Source organism: Narcine bancroftii, chromosome 3, assembly GCF_036971445.1.
Source record: "Narcine bancroftii isolate sNarBan1 chromosome 3, sNarBan1.hap1, whole genome shotgun sequence".
NCBI classification, from domain to species: Eukaryota; Metazoa; Chordata; class Chondrichthyes; order Torpediniformes; family Narcinidae; genus Narcine; species Narcine bancroftii.
This window is the reverse complement of record NC_091471.1, coordinates 208,795,751-208,818,901: the sequence shown is the minus strand read 5'-3', so window position 1 is coordinate 208,818,901 and position 23,151 is coordinate 208,795,751. Positions and strand designations below refer to the sequence as shown.

General features: G+C 41.7%; 1 protein-coding gene across 6 annotated transcripts in view; it reads left to right on the top strand.

Annotated features, from left to right (window-relative positions):
• The window catches only part of fbxw7 (F-box and WD repeat domain containing 7), a 343,484-nt gene extending 323,949 nt beyond the window's left edge, over positions 1-19,535 (top strand). For 3 of the 6 annotated variants that reach the window (XM_069926460.1, XM_069926457.1, XM_069926456.1), the window contains 8 exons: positions 1,505-1,639; positions 1,994-2,117; positions 2,300-2,436; positions 3,183-3,299; positions 4,532-4,713; positions 4,895-5,120; positions 15,065-15,275; positions 17,728-19,535. In XM_069926460.1, the coding sequence (XP_069782561.1) occupies positions 1,505-1,639; positions 1,994-2,117; positions 2,300-2,436; positions 3,183-3,299; positions 4,532-4,713; positions 4,895-5,120; positions 15,065-15,275; positions 17,728-17,996 (1,401 nt within the window). In that variant the 3' untranslated portion in view covers positions 17,997-19,535. The remainder of the gene's footprint in view (positions 1-1,504; positions 1,640-1,993; positions 2,118-2,299; positions 2,437-3,182; positions 3,300-4,531; positions 4,714-4,894; positions 5,121-15,064; positions 15,276-17,727) is intronic. The other 3 variants (XM_069926459.1, XM_069926458.1, XM_069926461.1) reach the window with 1 other exon arrangement.
• Positions 19,536-23,151: the final 3,616 nt, after the last annotated feature.

Sequence of the window (23,151 nt, the reverse complement as noted above, 5' to 3'; positions counted from 1 at the left end):
TGGGCAGATGCCTGAATAAAATGGTGGAATGGGGTGGAACACAGGTGATGGATGAATACAGATAGAAGGGGAAGAAGAGCTCAGAAGTGATGGGGAAAGGGGGAGCTATGAAAAATGCATTCTGATAGGAGGATGAAAGAGAAGGGGGTCGGGGCGGGTGGAAGTGTTGGTGACAGGTAGGAAGGGTGGGGGAGGAGAAAGTAAAAGAGAAATGGAGCCAAATAGAAGAGGGAAATCAATGTGGTGGCAGAAAGGAACCAACAAATTTGGAGAAATTGATGTTGATGCAGTCTGGTTAAAGGATACCAAGACAAAATACAAGATACTGTTCCTCCACTTTGTGTGAGGCCTCAACTTGGCAGTACATCAAGCCATGAATATATGGTATCACTAATTCTACAGGGCCCTGTTATTCACTGTATATATCCTGCCCTTGTTTAGCAGGCCAAAATCCATCACTTCACACGTCTAAGATAAATTCTATCTTCCCTTCCTTGGCACATTTTCCCAATTTATCTAGATTCTGCTGTAGACTTGAGCAACCTTCTCTGTTCACCACACCACCAATTTTGGCATCATCTGCAAACTTACTAATCATGTAATTTACATTCTCATCCCAATCATTAAATTTCTGGCAAACATAAATGGACCAAGCACCAATCCCTGCAGCACACCACTGGTAACTGACTTCAAAAGTGAGAAAGCTCTTCCCTACTATCTTCTGCCTCGTACCAAAAAGCTAATTTTGTATCCACTGGGCTTGCTCACCCTGGAGCCCATGTGTTGTAACTTTCTGTTCCAGCTTACCATGTGGGACTTTGACAAAGTCATAATATCTACCATTCTGCAATCATCAATTCTCTTCGTCGCCTTTCAAAATAGCTCAAATCATATTTGTGAGACGTTATTTCTCACACACAAAGCTATGCTAACTCATCCTAATCAGTTCTTGTCTTTCCAAATGCATATAAATACTATTCAAAATACAACTCAATCCTGTTCCAAAGGCAGCTAGATCCTGTTCATCAATTCATTTCCTGCTTCCAGCGCATTAATATCCTTTTGAATTAATTGACCCTTATATTTCACTATGAAAACAATGGCAAAGCTAATAGCACCCATCATTACTTATGAGCAAATGGTATAGCCAATTCTAGTGTGGAGATTTGCAAGATTATAATATAAAAACTGATGTTTGGGATGTCTTGCTCTGTCATTTTAGTTGCTGTATTTGCAAATTGTAATTGCAACAAAAATCTAAATTTTATTTATTTTAGAATAATTTGATAATTACTGCCAATGGACAGCCTCTCTACCACTAAAGATTAACCTGTCCATAATAATTTGTACTTTCAATTGAATTTAGGAAGAATTTAAAAACATAAAACCTCAAAGGTATTAAACCCCTCCATTAACTGCACTATTATTTCTGTATTCATGAAAATTGCATTTTTTTTATGCATGCAAGTATTTTTTCACTAAACATGATTATTTATTTCTTTAGAGTTGGAGTGGACCAGAAAGATTGCTTGCATTAGATGAATTAATTGACAGCTGTGAACCTACCCAAGTAAAGCACATGATGCAAGTTATAGAACCTCAGTTCCAACGAGATTTTATATCACTCCTCCCAAAAGAGGTGAGGTTCTCAGATGAGGCTACATTCTAAATTTGGTTGGCTTATTTACTAATTGATGTTGCACAATTGATAGTACTTCAATTTGAACAATTGATGCAAATAAAAACTATTAATGTTTTCGTTTCTGACAAGAATACAGATTTTTTTAATCCTTTTTGACGTAAGTGAAAACCATGTTTCAAAGGTTGACTTAATATATATGCACAGTCATTTTGTGCAAAAGCAGCATTAACCTGCCTTAATATAACCATTTTTGTTGAGTTTATTTTGTGCTTTATTTGCTCAATCACCACCACAATGAAGAATTTTACCAGAAAGATAATAACTAGATTTTTTAACATATTTGCATTATAGCTGGCATTATATGTTCTTTCATTCCTGGATCCCAAGGACCTGCTCCAGGCAGCACAAACCTGCCGATATTGGAGAATACTAGCTGAAGATAACCTGCTTTGGAGAGAGAAATGTAAAGAGGAAGGTTAGTGTTTGGAAATATATTTTAGCATTGGTCAGGTTCATTAATCTTGGAAAGGAAATGGAATGACAGATAATAGTGGACATGTACATAATTGCTGGAAAATTACTTTTTTAAAGTCAGTATTTCTACTTTTGAGTTGTTAGCAAATCAGTTCTTAAAAGAAATAATTTATTTTTATCTAGGAATCAATGAACCTGTGTCCATCAAAAGAAGAAAAGTGATCAAACCTGGCTTTGCTCATAGCCCTTGGAAAAGTGCTTACATCAGACAACACAGAATAGACACCAACTGGCGCTGTGGAGATCTAAAGACCCCAAAGGTACTATCTAGGTAGAATTAAAGAAACTGAAATTTTGGGAACTATTTCATAATGTCGATTATTTTGTATAAATGGGTTCGAGTATTGATGAGGAAAATAGGGTTAGATCATCCAAACTAACCTATTGACTGCCTTAGCACATCGTTGGGAGCAGAATCATTCATCCATACATTGGCAGACAAGCTTTTTCTTCCATTGAGCACTTCAAGCTCAATCACAAATTTTCAGTCCATGAGGGCTTCTGATTGGCAGAATGCCTCTGACTATGTGAGGCAATGGGAAGGAATCTCTCCTTAATATATCCACCAAAGCAATATCTTGCTACCTCAACTTTAAAATTGCTACATGTAATGAGAGTTAGAGGAATAAACCACAAAACTTTTGCATTGTCAGATTGAAAATCAGCTATTTTTTATTTGTGCTGATTTCAGTATTAATTTCAATTTCAAACTGTTATAACTTTGTTTGATGAGTGCTGGGCAATGAAGGAAAGAGAGCAGAGAGTAGCCAAGATTGCCAATTCCAATTGCAATGCAGTGATTTCTGTCAGAGGATCATATAAATAACAAGATTTTGATTTGCTTATTTACAAAAAATGCATCAAGTACATTGCTGTATGAAGAATTTGACTGGATTTTGATATGCAGCTGGTGAACATGAAAAATTAATGATAGATGTATTATTTTTGTAATGAAATACAGTTAGACCCAATTTGTCCTGAATGAATGTGCAATTTTCATCCTCAGCAGGTACTAAAAGGTCATGATGATCACGTAATCACTTGCCTACAGTTCTGCGGGAATCGAATTGTCAGTGGCTCTGATGACAACACATTGAAAGTATGGTCAGCTGTTACAGGAAAGGTAAATTTCTTCAGTCCCACTTATTTCCTGATCACTTCTTAAGAGAAATTTTGTAAATGCTGGAAATTTGTTTTGAGGGATTAGAATCAATTTCAAGCCAAGATCATTTTCCAAAATTGTTGACTCCAGTTGGATGTTTTCTGTTTCTATATTTTAGTTCATTCTGTACCTGTGAGTTTTAATAATAGGAAGCTGTTCAGAAAATTGGAAAGTTAGAATTAGAACAGTTCTAATTCTGTAAGGAGTTGGTACGTTCTTCCCGTGTCTGCGTGGGTTTTCCCCGGGGGTGTAGGTTAATTGGGTGTAAATTGGGCAGCATGGCCTCATGGGCTGAAATGGCCTGTTACCGTACTGTATGTCTAAATTTAAATTTAAAATCAATGTTAAGACTAATCTTGTTTGAGAAAATTAATTTCCTTTTCTGTTAAGGAAGCACAATTTAACTGAAAAAGTGGCTCATATTTTGAAAACTGGTTAATGATTGTTTAGATTTTTTTTATGGTACTAAGGATTCATGTATATTTCCACTGTACTCAGTTTACAAAATTCAGCTCAACTGAAGAGAGTGAAGCCAACATTTGACTGCTGTATACATTGCACAAGCCACTACCATAAATTCATGCAAATGATAAATTTCATCCATGTATTCTTTATTTAGATTTTTGAATTTAGACATTCAGCATGGTAACAGGCCCTTTCGGCTCATGAGCCTGTGACGTCAAAATACCCAAATTTACTTACAACCCCTGTACATTTTGAAAGGTGGGAGGAAACCCACACAGGCACTGAGAAAATGTACAAACTCCTTAAAGACAGCGCTGGATTCAAACCTGTATCTCACATTAATTTAACCACTAAGCTAACTGCCACCCATAGGTTATGGACTCATTATTTGTTTGAAAGTAAGATTCAGAATGTGTATTAAAGGTGGATGCTGGAATTAGTTCATGGCATTAATTTCACCACTTTTAATCCACATTATTTTTTTCATTTAATATACTTGTTAACTTCAAATTGTTTTAATAGTGTCTGTATATTCAGAGGATTGAATAAAGTAACTTCCAACAACGTAGTTTTCCAAGAGAGTAAAAAAAAAGATTTTTCAAAAAAGCAAATGAGAATGTACTGAAAATAATTTTACTGTAGATTTTAACTTTCAAGACTTTGATACTTGAGATAAATTTCTTCTAATTAAAAACAACTAATATTTTGGTTATTTTCCATGTATGTAGTGTCTAAGAACATTAGTAGGGCATACTGGTGGTGTCTGGTCATCACAGATGAGAGGCAATATCATCATCAGTGGATCTACTGACCGTACATTAAAAGTATGGAATGCCGATTCAGGGGAATGTATTCACACACTATATGGTCACACCTCAACTGTGCGTTGCATGCACCTCCATGAGAATAGGTAAGGTTGTGATGCTAATTGCAAAAATGACAATATTTCAAGATATTCCAAGTTGTATTGATTAAACACATAATCAACGAGAAGTTTTCTGAAATATTGGTTGTATTTTGAAAAAAAAACTGACATTTTGTTAATTTCATCTTTAGCTGCCTAATGCAACGGATTTTATTTAACATTTCAGAGTTGTGAGTGGATCTCGAGATGCCACACTTCGTGTCTGGGATATTGAAACAGGACAGTGCTTACATGTGTTGATGGGACATGTAGCAGCAGTGCGTTGTGTACAATATGATGGACGAAGAGTTGTTAGTGGGGCTTATGATTTCATGGTTAAGGTGTGGGACCCTGAAACAGAAACGTGTCTGCATACATTACAGGGACACACCAACAGAGTCTATTCATTACAGGTAAGAAGCTGGAGTAATTATTATTATTATTACTTTAAATATTTTAAAGTACCCTAATGTGCTGCAGCATCAAAGAATTCATTTGTTGTTATTCAGCAGGGCATGTTGATCTACATGTGGCAGATCATTTGCAAAACAAAAAGTAGCTTGAAACATGGTTGCTTTGTGGTTCCATGCAATATCAGACACAGGGGATTAACCAGCTATCCAGTCAGACATGGTTGAGTTAGGTAGAGAACAGTAAGGGGCTGGTGGGTGAGTTGACATGAAATTGACAATGCTTCCAGCTGAGCAATTTCCCCAATACTGCCGAGAGTTAAAGGGGTTGGACAACCAACATTTGCAGATGTGGGGGAAGCAGGTGGTGCTGATAGGAAACCAGCATCAAGATGGTGCTCTCAAGTTTCAGTAAGGAGACAAGAGGGAGAGAGTTTGGGGCAATGGAGATCATTTGAGATTCTTAATGTCTTGCAGACATGTGAGATTAAGATAATTTTGCTCTGGGTGTAGCTTCCAAGAGCCAGCTGCAAGACAACATAGTCCATATTCCTTGCAATGTTTCGAGGATGTGTATTGAGAATTACATCATCACGTGAGCTATTAAAATGAACATGGGTTCAGTGGTGTGCAATTGAATTGATGTGATTTGACCTGGACTTGGTTACAAATGCGATTTGCTCTGGTCTCACTCAGTTGGGAAAAAAAAACAAAATGTCATTGAATTTCTAGCCATGCATGTCTGAACCCACTAAGGAGAAATGAGAGATCATTTTATAGACTGTTACTGTGCTTTTGCTTTTTCTGTTGCTTTTTCCCAGCACAGACTCCATGAATTAGTATTATCATAAACTGAATTTTAAATTGGTGACTGATGTTGCTGATATGTCAACCCTTTAGCACTGGATCATTTGTATTTGTGGCAACAGAAGACACACTCTTCTTCATATTCATAGTTGGTACACTGCTCTAAAAAAATGTTGGTATCTTGGTGAATGCAGCCAATTAATTTTCTCTCATGAACTACCTCCAAAAGATTTGCTGCCTATCTATTTTATCTGTTTTATGATATGACAATGGAGTGTTTAACAATAATTATGATGAATCAAACTTTTGAAAAAATAACTAAGTTAATCATTGTTCCAATTGTACTGTTAAACATTGTTAAACGATACTTTTGAATGATTCAAAGGAAAATTCTTCGGCTCTGTCACTACAATGATCCAATTTAAAATTCTGATCATGTTCAAATCTGTTGGTAGGTTTCAACTATTTGATTTGAGTTGAATTTGTTTATTGTCATATGTACCAAGATACAATGGAAAGCTTGGTTTTGTGTCTTATCCAGTCAAGTTTAACAAGTAGAGTGTTAGAAAGCAAAATGTAGAGAAAAGTACATTTAAATCAGTGCAAGGGCATCATCTTTAACCAATGTGAGATCCATTTGCGAGTCTGATAATAGCAGAAAGAAACTGTTGTTGAAAATTGGATGTTCGTGTTTTCACGTTCGTATATCTTCAGCCCAATGGAAGGCAGGAGGAGAGACTGTGACCAGACTATGTTTGGTCCTTTAGTACGTTAACAGCAGTAGGTACAGACTCGAGGAGGTTGATTTGTGTGATGACCTGAACTCGTCTGATAATCCTTAATATTTACATTCTTCTATTATAGACCTCTTAAGCACTCCATGGCAATCCTATGCTAATAATCAAATATGTTGTTATATTCATGTATATAACTTTATTTTCTGGATGAGAAACTCCAGAATGTGACTGATAGAAATAAATTTTCACGTGCTACAGTCAGGAAAGTTGATCCAAATTCAAAGTTCCACAAGTGATTTGTTAGAACTCAAGCTGTGAATCTCTCAATATCAAAGTGGATGAATCTGGTTGTTCAACTGGCTCAACTTCTCTTGACATACCAAGAGAAATTGGGCCATTCCCCAGGCACATTCCTGCTGATCAATACATATTTCTATCTCTTTCTCTTCCCTACCACTCTCTTTTGACTCCTTGCTCTCCAATGCTACACTTCACAGTCTCTTCACTTGCCCAATCACTGGCTCTTTCATCACTCCCCCATCCCTTTGTTACACACCCTCCTTCCCCTCTCCCCGTCGCTGCTCCGCGCCATCCACTCTCCCAGCCACTGTCCCGCTTCCCCTCCCCTCCCTATTGCTGACCGTGGCACTCTCCTCCTCTTCCCCGTGATTTCCTATCGTTCCGTCCTCCCCCTCCCCGTTGCTGTTCCACAGTCTCTCCCCCTCTCTCCGTCACTGACCCATCTCCTCTCTCTTGTGTCGCTTCCTATGCCTCCCTCCCCTGTCCTGCGCTCGTGCCCCTCTTCCCCCCCCCGCCACAGCCCTGCATTCTGTCCCCTCTCACCGTTGCTGCCTCGTGCTTCATCTTTCCTCTCTATTGCAGCTCTTGGATTCTCTGGATTAAGTCTGCACTCACACTTGAGGGTGCCTCTTACTTTATCATTGCGAACATCCGTTACTCTCATTGATGAACCAGCAGATTGTTTAGCTTCAGGTTGCAACATCTACCTCTCTAGTGTCTCCTCTTATCTTTTCCCATTGTTGTTAACCCCTGCCTCCCACTCTTTCTCCCATTCTGTAATGATTGCCTTTGCTCTTATGTATGTTTGTCTCTGTCTCTGCCATTCTCCCTTCTTTTCCCACCAAATAATTGAACCTAGAATATGGAAATCTAAAACACAGTTTCTACAGAGCTATGGTGGAAAGCGTGCTGACCGGCTACATCATGGTCTGGTATGGAAACCCCTGAGCGTAAAGCCCTCCAAAAGGTAGTGGACACAGCCCAGTACATCACAGGCAAAACCCTCCCCACTATTGAGTACATCTATAGGGAACGCTGCCTTTGGAGAGCAGCAGCAATCATCAAAGACCCAGACCATCCAGCTCTGTCCTCGCTGTTGCCATCAGGAAAGAGGTATAGGTGCCACAACACTCGTGCCACCAGGTTCAGGAACAGCTGCTACCCCTTCACCATCTTGTTCACTTTAATTGATTTTCTTTTTGTTCTCTCTGTATTACACAGTCAATTTGTTTATATTTGTTTTCTGTTCTCTGTTTACATGTGTTACGCTGTATATAGTTTATTTTTTGCACTACTAATTAGTGGTAATTCTGACGCATCCGCGGGAAAAAGGAATCTTAGGGTTGTATATGATGTCATCTATGTACTCTGACAATAAATCTCAAATCAGTACAGGCCCTTCAGCCCACAGTGTTGCGCTGAACTAATAATCTACTAGAACTAACTACCTCGAATTTCCCGACTGCATAAACATATGTTTATATTGTGGCGGCGCACATCCTCATGGCGAACTGGCCCCGCTTGTATTGCCACGTGGTGGGGCAGCCATGGGGAAATGGCGTCGTCAGAGGTTTCTCTCTGACTCCAGCATCCCTTCCAACGCACACCCTGGGCAGCAATTATGCTGTCACAATACACCAGGTGACTGAGCTCATGCTGCCCTTAAAGGGGCACGCTGAATTTGAATAAAATCTGTCATTAATGACCCTCAACGTGGTGGCTGTGTTTCTTCCACTACTCACACCGCCACAGTGGTGACCCTGATGAGCCCAGACATTTTTCTGGACTCAAAACACCATGGATTCAGCAGAGGTTAACGCTGTCTTCATTAAGCTTCCCCCTTTTGGACCCACCGACCGAGAACGTGGTTTGGGCAGGCAGAAGCACAATTTCAACTCGCAACATCTCCTCAGATGCCACGATGTTCTATCATGTTGTGAGTACTCTGGACCAAGATACAACAGCGAGGGTGAACGACATCATCCACCACCCCCCGACTACAGGCAAGAACACCGCCCTCAAAGACCTGCTGCTTGGAACTTTCCGGTTAATTCCCCAGCAACGGGCTTCCAGGCTCCTCCACCTAGATGGGCTTGGGGACCGTAGTCTGTCAGCGCTGATGGATGAAATGCTGGCCCTGGCGGAAGACCACAAGCCTTGTTTTCTCTTCCGCCAGATATTCCTGGAACAGGTAACGGAGGACATCCAACTGCTCCTCACTAATGAAGACTTTTCGAACCCGAGGAGAGCAGCAGCCCATGCGGATGCCCTTTGGTACACGAAGAGGGAGAATGAGGCAGTCCTCAACGAGGTGGCATGACCAGGAGCCAGCCGACCGCAAGCCGCTCCCATTACCAAGCCAGAGGAGGGCCAGTCGACCTGCTGATTCTACCACCAGAGCTGGGGAGCGCATGCCCGTAAGTGCCGCCAGCCCTGCAGGTTTCAGGCAAATGACCAGGGCAGCCGCCGTTGATGGCTGCGACAGCTGGCCACACAAGCAGCCTCCTTCATGTGATGGACAGATCCACCAGCCGCCGATTCCTAGAGGACACAGGGGCTGAGCTCCACGTCCTTCCCCCACAGCATTAGAGACTCGCACCCGATCTCAAGGTCCAAATCTATGGGCGGCCAATGGCTCCACCATCAGGACCTACGGCACCCGCAGGGGACGGATCCAGATGGGGAAGGAGAAGTTCCACTGGAGGTTTGTCCTAGCCTCTGTGGGCACCGCGCTGTTAGGGGCCGACTTCCTCAGAGCTCACAGCCTACTGGTTGACATGAAGGGCAAAAGGCTGGTCAACGCTTGAACATTCCACTCCACCCAACTGGACACAGCATAAGACCTCAGGCCCAAAATCGCCACCATAGCCACCGTCGGGGACAAGTTCGACGAGATCCTCCACGAATGCCCTGCCATCATAGAGCCACGGTTCAATACCGCCCTGCCCCAGCATAGGGTCTTCCACCACATCACCACACAGGGCCCCCCGCTGCACGCTAGACCCAGACGGCTGCCACCCGAGAAGCTCCAGCAGACAAAGGAGAAGTTCTCCAGGTTCAGGATCTGGGAGTCATCTGGTGCTCAGACAGCGCCTGGGCATCACCACACCATATGGTCCCGAAGTCGTCGGGCTGGAGACCGTGCGGGTCTACCATCAGATGAACGATGCAACCACCCCCAACAGGTAGCCAGTGCCCCACACACAGGATTTCTGCCCAACCTCCACAGTGGACAGGTCTTCTCCAAAGTGGACCTCTTGCGGGGATACCATCAGATCCCAGTGCATCCAGACAAATTGGGTAAGATGGCCATTATCACCCCTTTCGGCCTCTTTGAGTTCCTGCGTATGCCCTTTGGTCTAAAGAATGTGGCCCAAATGTTCCAACTCCTCATGGAAACTGTTGGAAAAGACCTGGACTTTGTGTTCATTTACCTGGACGATATTCTCATTGCCAGTCGCAACCGCAATGAACACAAAGCCCACCTCCACACACTCTTTGCCCAGCTGGCAGACTTCAGCCTCGCAGTCAACGTGGCCAAATGCCAGTTCGGCAAGGAGTCCCTCCAGTTCCTGGTGCACACCATTTCAGCTGCTGGGGCCGCACCGGAAAAGGTAGCAGCTGTTCAATGATTCCCCAAACCCTCCACCCTGAAAAGCCTCCAAGAGTTCGCAGGGATGGTGAACTTTTACCATCGTTTCATCCCCGGAGCCATGCGCACCATGCGCCCATTGATCACGCTCATGGCCACCAAAGAAAAGGCTTTATCATGGTCAGAAAAGGTGGACAGGGCTTTCATCGCGATAAAGGAGGCTCTTCCCAACGCCACGCTACTGGTGCACCCACGGCCAGAGGCGCTCAGCGTGGACGCCTCAGCTACACCAGTGGTGGGGGTTCTGGAACAGTTGCTTGATGGACAATGGCGCCCGCTGGCCTTTTTCAGCCAGCAGCTGCGCCCACCAGAGCTCAAATACAGCGCCTTCGACCGGGAGCTCCTGGCGCTTTATTTGGCCATCCACTATTTCCACTACTTCCTCGAGGGCAGGCCCTTAACGGATCACAGGCCTCTCACTCAAGCATTAGCGATGACCAGGATCTGTGGTCCGCCAGACAGCGGTGCTACCTCTTGTACGTGTCTGAGTTCACAACCTACATCCGACACAGGGCCGCCAAGGACAATGAAAGTGGCGCATGCACTCTCCCGTCCAGCCATCAACATTCTCACACCCGGCCTGGATTACGAGCAACTGGCTCAGACACAGAGGAACAATGCGGAAACGCCGGCCTTGCGGACCACCATCTCGGGCCTCAAACTCAAGGATGTCTGGGTGCCCAGCAGGCCAGACACATTGCTTTGTAACGTCTCAACAAGCATGCCGCACCCAGTGGTCCTGCCGCACTGGAGGGCGAAGGTCTTCAGTCCGATCCACGACCTCACTCATCCAGCGGTAAAGACAACTCTGCGGATGGTCGTGGAGCAGTTTGTGTGGTGGAACTGGCCAGGAACTGTTCCAGGTGCCAGACCTCCAAGGTCCAGTGACATACCCGAGCCCCCATCCAGAACTTCGACCCGGCGGTTCGCAAATTCCAACACATCCACGTTGATGTCGTCGGGCCCCTGCCGGTGTCCAAGGAGGCTCATTACCTCCTCACGGTGGTGGATCAAGCCACAAGGTGGCCAGAGGCTATCCCGATTAAGGAGTCCTCCGCGGAGATGTGCGCCAGGACTCTGGTAGCCAATGGATCCCCCGTTTCGGAGTCCCGGCGCACATCACTAGCGACAGAGGGGCGCAGTTCACGTCTGCCCTGTGGACTCAGATGGCGAATCTCCTGGGGATCAAGCTCCACCACACCACAGCATACCACCCACAGTCCAACAGGTTGGTGGAGAGGTTCCACAGGCACCTGAAGGCCTCGCTTATGGCCAGGCTCTCTGGACTAGACTGGGCGGATGAACTACCCTGGATCCTCCTCGGGATTAGGACAGCACCCAAGGAAGACCTGCAGGCTTCAGCAGCGGAGATGATCTATGGCACACCGCTTTCCCTGCCAGGTGAGTTTTTCGGACCAGACCCTGACACCACAGCCCCCGACAAAAACCTGCTGGCAGACCTACGCAGGCGACTAGCCTCCCTAGCTCCCCCACCCCCGGCACGCCATGGCACCCGACCATTTCATCTCCCCAAAGAGCTTGAGTCGGTCCAGTTCATTTTCGTGCAGAGGGGACCATAAGGTGCATCACTACAATGACCGTACAAGGAGCCATACAAAGTCTTGCACCAGTCCGGCGAAACCTTCATCCTGGACATTGAGGGGAGAGAGGAACCTGAAAGCGGCCCATCTGAACTTATCACAGCCGGGGCAGATGGCCACGCCCAAGCGCCGGGGCCGGCCACCAAAGTGACAGGACGCGTAGCTGGTTCTGGGGGGGGGGTTGTGTGGTGGTGCACATCTTCATGGCGAACCAGCCCTGCTTGTATCACCACGTGGCGGGGCAGCCATGGGGAAATGGCGTCGTCAGAGGTTTCTCTTTGAGACCAGCATCCCTTCCAGCGTGCACCCTGGGCAGCGATTATGATGTCACAATGCACCAGGTAACTGAGCACATGCTGCCCTTTGAATAAAAACTGTCATTAATGACCCTCAATGTGGTGGCTGTGATTCTTCTACTGCTCACACCGCCACAATATATTTATTTCTAATAATTATGTCAACAGTTGCAATCAGGCTGGTGCTGCCTTTGCATCAATGCCTTAAGGTTAACATGGGCTCCTGAAATAGCAGGTTTGTGTCATAATTCAGATGGTGGTTGTGAGGAGTCAGTCCAACATTAGGATGATATCAATGGGATATATGATGGAAGGTGTTTGGTGGTGGGGGAGAGAGGGTACTGGCTGTCAATTCATAAGGTAATGTCAAAGTTCTTTCATAGCCTGCAGAAATACCTTTTCTTGAAATGGACTAATTTGCCATTGTGTATGTTCATGGCATTATTAACCATCTTAATTATTAAGATGTAAACAGCGTCTTCATTGTTGAAGACGGATGGCAGCCTCTTCAATCTGACGCGCCTGCAAGCTCACACCAAGACATAAGAGCAACTTGTCCGTGAACTACTCTTTGCAGACGATGCCGCTTTAGTTGCCCATTCAGAGCCAGCTCTCCAGCGCATGACATTCTGTTTTGCGGAAAGTGCCAAAATGTTTGGCCTGAAAGTCAGCCTGAAGAAAACTGAGGTCCTCCATCAGCCAGCTCCCCACCATGACTACCAGCCCCCCCACATCTCCATCGGGCACACAGAACTCAAAACGGTCAACCAGTTTACCTACTTCGGCTGCATCATTTCATCAGATGCAAGGATCGACAACGAGATAGACAACAGACTCGCCAAGGCAAATAGCGCCTTTGGAAGACTACACAAAAGAGTCTGGAAAAACAACTACCTGAAGAAACATACAAAGATCAGCGTGTACAGAGCCATTGTCATACCCACGCTCCTGTTCGGCTCCGAATCATGGGTCCTCTACCGGCATCATCTACAGCTCCTAGAACGCTTCCATCAGTGCTGTCTCCGCTCCATCCTCAACATTCATTGGAGTGACTTCATCACCAACATCGAAGTACTCGAGCTGGCAGAGTCCGCAAGCATCGAATCCACACTGCTGAAGATCCAACTGCACTGGGTGGGTCACGTCTCCAGAATGGAGGACCATTGCCTTCCCAAGATCGTGTTATATGGCGAGCTCTCCTCTGGCCACCGAGACAGAGGTGCACCAAAGAAGAGGTACAAGGACTGCTTAAAGAAATCTCTTGGTGCCTGCCACATTGACCACCGCCAGTGGGCTGATATCGCCTCAAACCGTGCATCTTGGCGCCTCACAGTTCGGTGGGCAGCAACCTCCTTTGAAGAAGACCACAGAGCCCACCTCACTGACAAAAGACAAAGGAGGAAAAACCCAACACCCAACCCCAACCAACCAATTTTCCCTTGCAACCGCTGCAACCGTGCCTGCCTGTCCCGCATCGGACTTGTCAGTCACCAACGAGCCTGCAGCAGACGTGGACCTACCCCTCCATAAATCTTCGTCCGCGAAGCCAAGCCAAAGAAGAATTATTAAGATGTAAAATGTCATGTCTGTGTCCTTTGGAAGTTACTTTGGACGCATGCTCTTAACTTGTAATATTATGCACAGTATTAATTTAGTGCTTCAACCATGTCTTCTGCATTTAAACACACAATGCCTGAGTTCTTGTTATTCTTTTCCTGTCTACTTCTGCCACCAATCTGCTGCATTCTGTGCACCCTTGCTACCCACTTACTGTTCTGTTTTCTGCCCCCATACTGGTCCACTCAAAATATCTCTGTTATTCCTTCAGTTCTGGTCACCTCATTATAGGATGGATGGGGAAGCTATCGACAGGGTGCAGTGGAAATTTACCATGATGTTGCCTGGATTGGGATACAAATGTTATGAGGCAAGGTTAGCAGAGCTGGGACTTTTCTCTTTGGAGTGTAGAAGGATAAGAGGAGACTTGATAGAGGTCTACAAGATTATGAGAGACATAGATAGGGTGGACAGTCAGCACCTGTTTTCCTGGCCAGGATCAGCAAACATTGGAAGACATATATACAAAGTTAAGGGAGGGAAGTTTAGGAGAGACATCAGGGCTAGGTTTTTAACACAGAGAGTTCTGGATGCCTGGAATGCCTTGCCAGGGATGGTAGTGGAAACTGAAACATTGTGGGCATTTAAAAGACTCTTCGACAGGCACATGGTTGAAAAAAATATAGAGGGTTATGGGGTAGGGAAAGTTTAGTACTTTTTTAGGAAGGGCTATGTGGGTCGGCACAACATCAAGGGCTGAAGGACCTGAACTATTCTATTCTTTCTCATTTTGTCTGAAAACACACCAGTCATATAGTTCTCTTGTACACATTTGAAATTCCTGCCTTGGATGTATGCACTTTGGTTCAGTATTCAGTGTAATATTGTACATAATGAAGTTGGAAGAAATTAAAAATACATTGAAAACTAGTAACTTCTTTTTGGTCTCACCTTATGAATCTAATAGCTAATAGTATTCTTTCTTTCAATGTTGTAGTTTGATGGCATCCATGTAGTAAGTGGCTCTCTTGATACCTCTATTCGTGTTTGGGACGTGGAAACTGGGAATTGCATTCACACATTGACAGGACATCAGTCATTAACAAGTGGAATGGAACTGAAGGACAACACTCTAGTGTCTGGAAATGCCGATTCCACAGTAAAAATTTGGGACATCAGAACAGGACAATGTTTACAGACATTACAAGGTAACTACAGTAAAACCCTGGTACCTGGCTCCTATGGGGATTGGTAGATGCTAGATAAGTGAATTTTCTTTTTCGGTTGCTTGAGATTGTATGTTAATAGATTGGTGACCTAACAGCAAGGTACGCCAATTTTAAACTTCTGTGTTTTTACGTATTTATTTTCCGTGAGTTTTAATGCAGGTTGCTTGATTTCCAGAAAACAAGGGTTTTACTGTATAAAAAGCAAGTTTCTTTCTGCACAAAACTTGTTGAATTGAAATCCTTTTTCAAAATGTTTTATTTCAGTCATTGAATCTCAATGTACTTCTGCCTTCATTAGTTCAATTTACCTTCAAGTGGAATTATCTTTGGTGAACAGGAATTAATAAACACCCAGTCAACATCACTAAAAACAGATAATTAAGTCTGAGAACTTGTTCTATGCATTACAGCAGTGCCTTCCATTCAAAATTATTTCCTTGGAACATGCTATAGTCATGTAAAATGCTTAAAATAATTTTGATTTAAATTATGAAAAATTATAGTGAATTTAATAGTAATTATAATTAATAGTATAAGCTTGGATGATAAAAACAGAATTGCAAGAAACTACAGATGCTGTAGTCTTGAAGAAACAATGAGAAGTGGGAAGGATCTCGACAGATCTAGCAGCATCCATAAAGAGAGATGGAGAGTCAACACTTTGGGTGGGGGCCCTCTTTCAAGACAAATGGGAAGGGGAAATGACTAGCAATAAAGGCTGGGGATAGACCAAGAGGTAATAGGCTACTGGACTGATAAAGGTAGGAGTGAAGTGGAGAGACAGACAGGAGAGTGCAATTGAAGACTAGCAAAGATGGGGATGAGTAAAAAACAGTGCAAAAACTATGAGAGGCAGTCAGCACCTGTTTTCCAGGCCAGGATCAGCAAACACATACATACAAAGTTAAGGGAGGGAAGTTTAGGAGAGACATCAGGACTAAATTTTTTACACAGTTCTGGGTGCGTGGAATGCCTTGCCAGGAATGGTGGTGGAGACTGAAACATTGTGGGCATTAAAAGACTCTTAGACAGGCACATGTATTAAAAAAATATAGAGGGTTATGCTGTCCAGAATCCTATTACCTCTTGGCCCCTTTCCTCTATTTATGCTTGTATCTTCCCTTCAAACCTTAGTCTTGAAAAATAAGCCCCATCCCAAAATGTTGACTGTTCATTTCTCTCCATGAATGCTGCCTTACCCACTAAGTCACTTCAGCATCGTGTTTGTTTGATTAAAAATATAAACACACTGGGGTATCCATTTTGGAAATTACACTGTTAATATCGGTTGTTTTCAAGCTATGTATAACAATTTTCATTGGTCCTTTTTTTTAATTTAGCTTGTGAACAAAATAATTTTTGTATTGCATTAATATAGAGTACTGAATACAAATAGAATTAAGTAAAAGATTCTAAAGTGACTTGTAAATTCTGCTATTAGCTATCTTTCAGTGCCTGAGAAAATAAATGGATTGGAAGGTGCTTCACTGAACCAAATGGAAAATGATTTTCTAGACTTGATCTTTGATCCAAACCAAGCCCACAATGGCCTTAAAACAATTGTGTTTTCTTCTGGCTCAACACTGACTGAAAAATAAGTCACTATTCATAATCCTAATCTCTATCATACCTGTAAAGGGTGCTGGGCAAAAGCAAAATCTGGAACTCATATATCTGATTGCAGCTCCTTGTCCCGTGCCTATAAGATAGCTATCTTTTAATACACTGAAGTCTATTAACAATGTTGAATATTAATTTTGTAAACTAAACCCATACCATGGCAGTCTGTTTAAGACTTAGAATAAGTGCTGCCAGTCAACAGAAATAGCCCTTGTTAACATATGCGGACCAAGGTGTAGCTTGGTACTGAGTAGCTGCACTGCTCACCCATATTGTGAGATATACAGGTCACAACGTATCATCATCAAGTAGAATATAACCCATGGACTTGAATTTTGAGGAATAGGTGACCAATGGTTGAAATCACTGCCAATCCAATTAAATAAGCAATAGGAAATGGATTGGGAGGGTCATAACATTCCATCTCAATTGACTGACTCACGTGGAAATCTTTAAAGATTGCCAGGAATTAAACTGAGGTTATTTTTACAAATCATCACTGATGTTTTGGATATATTCGACAAAAAAATCAACTTTTTCTTTCTAAATTGCTAGAAAATAGTGGATTATTTTTTCTCTCAATCTTCCAAAATTTGTGGCTTTTTTTTAGAATTGGCTCATTTAAGTTTATGTATAAATCATTCTTTTGATGCAGATCAAATTAATTTTGAATGATACATTTCATTTGTTAGTGAAATGTTAATCCTTGTTCTTTTCACAAACATACTGAGATTTTAATGTTATTATCTCTGGTGTATAACGTTTTTAGCAATTGACTTGTTTGTTTAATTAGCTTTGTTTTCCTCCTTAGGGCCGAGCAAGCATCAAAGTGCTGTGACGTGCCTCCAATTCAACAAGAACTTTGTGATAACTAGCTCTGATGATGGCACTGTAAAACTTTGGGACCTGAAAACCGGAGAGTTCATTCGAAATTTAGTTACACTGGAAAGTGGGGGTAGTGGAGGTGTTGTCTGGAGGATCCGAGCATCAAATACAAAGCTTGTGTGTGCAGTAGGAAGCAGAAATGGGACTGAGGAAACAAAGCTGCTTGTGTTGGACTTTGACGTGGACCTGAAGTGAAGAAGATGACTAGGAATGCATCTGTCCGTTAAGTCAGAGTACATCACCCTGTTGTTGGTGGGTACAGGATGCCGGCTTGGGTCAACAGGATGCCACAATGAAGACACAAAGACCTATGGATCGCCTAGAAAGGGAGTAAGGGAGAACATGTTATAACTGACAGAATCTGACTTGGTCAGATGCACAAATTGTCTTGTTCAATCTGACTTCCCTTTAACCCTGGGCAGTTTTGTCCGGAAAGACTTGATATAAAGCCTAGTGCAATTATTATTTTTTTATTGATTATCAGCACCCAGGTTACAGCAGCAAGGCATTTGAAGTTTATTTGAGAAGTTGTGTTTTAAACAAGCTGCTTATCAGGCCAAGAGCTGGTTTTCTTAAAGACTTGGGTTATGTCTGCCTCAGTTTGTCCTTTCAGGTTTCAACATTTGAAACCTTACTGTGAATTTTGTACAATTTTTTATATATATATTAAAATAAATAAATATATATATATAAAAAGCCTAATGTTGCCAACAATCGATCACAGTATTAACATGTATTTCTCTATTTATTCACCACTGCTTCCAGATTGTTGTAATGAGGGTTGTATAGTTCTTCAGAGGCAAATTATCCTGAGTGATCTAAGTGCTTAAAGAACTCCGACATGTTGAGTTCTTGAGATTATTGAAATAGGTCTTGCTAAAGTTGTTCCATCCCTGTACTGTAATCCCAGTGGCCAAATAATTTGCTGCTATGTCTTCTATTGTGACATTTCACATCCAGATTCTAGTTCTAAATTTGATCTGGTATGAATAATTTTTGACTTTTAAAAAAGGCAATTGCCACAGAATCTTGAGCCAACTGTGCCTCAAAGAGGCTGAAAGAAAGAAGGAGATGCAGAATGGCATTGTGTGATTTGCTTGCAAGAGGAAATTGAGAAGAGTTAAGTGCCATATTGGAATGTTTTTTTTGTTTCCGGACAATGCTGGACACATTCCTAGGGTGGGAGCTCTTTCAGCCTGTATTGTAGAGAATTTTATTGTGAGGACTATAGTGGAACAGACAAAAAAAATTAAGATTACTGACATAATGCAAAAAGAACACAAAATTTAAGAGATGTGCATATAAATTAAAAGGTGTCATTGCTGGTCAGTCTTAGTGTAAACAGTATTGAAATATCCAACTGCTACAGTTATTGCTGTGAATTACTGACAAAACTGTACCGAATGTTTTGTTCTGAACCACAGCACAGGTAAAATAGCTAAATTGTTTGTCTCATTATTATTCAAAATCTAAAATTCAACATGAACTGTGAAAGTGGTTTAACACTGTATACTAAACATCCTTGAGTTAGATACTTTGTTTTTATTTTCCTGTTAATTTATAGTCTGGTTTTTAAAGCAAAAAAAAATCAGATTTCAGGTATTTCACTTTACAGTATGTAACTGCCTGATGTAATGGTGAAACCTAAAAGGGATTGTGTCTATGGTTTGATTCACTTAGAATTTTTATTTTCTTATAACTTAAGTGCAATAAAATGTGCTTTTTCATTTGGAATTGTTGTGCATGTTTAGTTTCCATATTGGACTATGTGGTTTTCCTCATTTTCCAAACAACCCTTGCCTCACCCAGGCTTGCTGTTTTCCTTGTGTTTTAGTACAGTAATCGGCACTAAAATAATCAACCATGATCATTTAATTTTTCATGCAGTTGGATATAAAACACAGGTGGTTTTGCAGTGCCTTTCTGGGATTAATGTGTGGAGAAAAAAAATATTCAATATATAGTTATCCCTGTTTTGGCGATGATTGCTCGAGCAGGTTCAAAAGATGCTCATTAAGTTTTATATTGTAAGGAACAAATAGATTTATTTTATTTTTGTCAGCACCATATTTATATGGGCTTTCCTCTCATCCCTTTATTGTAAGCTCTGTGTTTGCATGGATCAGGACCTTCACAGATTTTGCCAGTATTACCTCAAGTAGTGGAGATGGCTCGCTGAAGTCCTCCAATAAACGACTGAGATAGGTAGATTTAGGAAAGTATTAAACTTGAAATTCTGCTAATTATAAAAGTAAATATTTTTTGTGTAATTTTTAGGATGCAACATGCCATATGCCTTGAGTTTCTGACTGGGACTACTTCTATAGGTGATGTATAATGCCCCACCTCACCTGCAATATTGTGGATTTTGCAATATCTTAATCTTACTGCAATTGGCGAGATTGTTTGATCCAGTCCCTGGGTTTCTTGTGCTTCTCTTTAGCACATCGTTGTCTCTCCATATCTCAGTTATGTCTGGGGTCTCTTGTCTCCATTTCAGCAAATCCTAGGGTTTATGACCTCCCATTTGGCCACTTCTGGGGCTGGCTGTCTACCCATGTAATTCCAACCCTCAGGCCTGTGACTTCGCAGCAGGCCTGCCCACCAAATCAGTCATACCTCTGAATTGGAGCAATGGACTGCAGTGGATGCATACTGGGAGGGGAAAAGCTTTTGTTACTGGCAAAACATCCAACATACATGATGTAATGGCATGATTTAAGTTTTTATAAAATGTATTAAATGTGCTTACACATTCCCCCCCCCCCCCAAAACAAATATGCCCACTGATTTTTACAAATAACTGTGATCAATAAAGAATATTTTTTTCATCCAGTTCGCAACTGAGCCACAATTGTTTTGAAGTCAGTTTGCAGTTTAGGTAGTCTTTGAGGGAACATCACTGTTTGCTAATATCAAATTAGGACATTTGGCAGGCTGAGAGAATCAGCAAGAGAGCAGAAACAATTTAATGGGGTCGTGCTTTACTTTATTAGTGTCCTACTCAAAACCTCTGTACCATCTTGGGAATGTAAATGAGAACACTATGTATAACAGTTTAAAATTTGTTTCCCTTTTGATTTATTCTGTGGATAATGTGTGCACTTTTTTTTTCCAGGTGAAATCCCATTTTCCAAGGTTTAAATTCTTTTTACAGTCTTTTTTTGCATGATTTGTTTTGCTTGTATTTTCCAGATGTGTTTGAATAAAAATGTATTTGTGGGATGATGGGAATATTCCATTGTTGAATGAGTTGAGTAATTTAGCATTGTTTCATTGGCTCAAAACAGTTTACTAAAGAGATTCTCCTTTGAATCAGTGGATTTATTTTGGGAAACTGTGGAGATTGTGGAGCTTTTAAAATTGAAAGATTTTAAAATATGGAATAGGAGCCCCCACATATTAACTCCCATATTCCTCTGTGGCAGTTCCTTGGGATCTAGGATGACTTGGTTCAGCTCTGGATTTGTTGAGTTCCAAAATGACCACTGAGGCCAAAATGGGAAACAATAAATAGATGGAACAGGGATGCCTGCCATGGGTGGTAATTTGTAAGATGTTTTGCTCATCCTATAATTTATGTAGGGTGGTGTGTATTTCCGATGTGGATTTAAGTTTCTCATTATCATCCTGTATGTTAATTTGCAATTTATGAGGGATCAAAGGATCAGGAATTCTGAAGAATCAGTGGGAATATTGCACTTTTCTTCGAGTGCATCCACGAATCATTCTTTTTGCATCTAATCATCTCATCCTAGCAAAATGCTTCGAATGGAGTGTGTGTTGTGGAGTCCAATGACAGGTATAGGAACAATGGATGAAGGACATACATGTTCTCAGACCTTATCCTCCTTGTCACTCAAAATGCCAATAGCAATGTTTATATTAAAACAATGTCCATAATTGTTTCTACTCTTACATAATGATAAATACACTAAATCACCCAGAGAAAATTAAACAGCTTTATTATTTTAAATCGGATGAAGGATCATTATAATTTACACCAATCCTACTTTATTCTCTCTGCATTCTCATCAACTCCCCCCCCAGATTTCACCATCGACCTCTTTTGGGTAATTTACAGCAGCCATTTAACCTACTAAACTACATGTCTTTGGAACATGGGGAAGAAACCAGAACATCTGGGGAAAATGCATGCAGTTACAGAGAGGAGATGCAAACTCGACACAGCTCCAGAGGTGTTGCTGGAGCTGTGAGGTAACAGCTCTTCTATTTGTTCGTTGAAACATTAACTGTTCATTCTGTTTTTCTCTCCACAGAAATATCAATTGACCTGCTAACTACGGCATTTTTTGTTTCTACTGCCGTAGGGAAGAGTTCATTTGAAACCTGTAAAGGATATTTCCGTGGGTTAATCATGAGTAATGGCCAATTGCTCATGATTATTTTTTCAAAAAAATTCAAAATATTCCAGAATTTGTGTGTTTTCTAGCCAATAGAAAAGGGATTTTATGAACCATTTCACAGAAACCTGGCCACAAGAATTCAAGAGGTTCTATTCATGAACTTCCCTTTTTTCAAATGTGAGTTGGTGCATGTAAAGGATCTTTGATATACAGCAATTGGATATTAGCAAGCTGAATAGCAAATCCAATGAAAGAGGTTTGACTGACTAAACCTGGAGGCATAATGGTTTTATTATTTTACAGAGAATAAAGATTGAGATACACAAGGTAACAAGTAAAATGCTATAAACATTTCAAAGTAATGTTTGCTTAAAACACATAACAATTAAAATAATTGTTCTGTGGGATTTGCACTATAAATAGAATTAGTTTCAGAGTTTGTTCATCAATTGTGGCTTTGTATGTATTGTATATGTTGGCATATAAAGCTGAATTTGAATCTTAAAATTGTCACCTAAAAATGGGGGTTCTCTTAGATGTCAAGTATAAAATCTGAACCTTAACGATGAAGTCTCAGCGCTCTCACACAGGGTCCATCCACCCAGTAAGACTGCTGTTGACCCTGCGCATGCTTTAAACAGCCTGTTGAAGAAGCCAACGATGGTTTATTTTAAAATATGCTAATAAAACTTAAACCTTTACTTAATAACTTGCTTTTAAAATATTATAACTGCATCACTCCACTGGTAGGTAATAAGTGCCAGACTAGGGGTATTCTTGTATAGCAAGTATAACTCAAAACCTACATATTAAGTGGAAATTCTGGGGTTGTCTTGTATGTGAGTCATCTTATACGTATCTCTTATTTGTCCTCACAAATGAGTATAGTCCCTCTTACACTTGCCAGTGATCCCAGGAATCAAATGCCAATCTGCCTTTAAAGTGACAAGCGTGAAATCAAAACCGGCGCCTGCAGACACTGG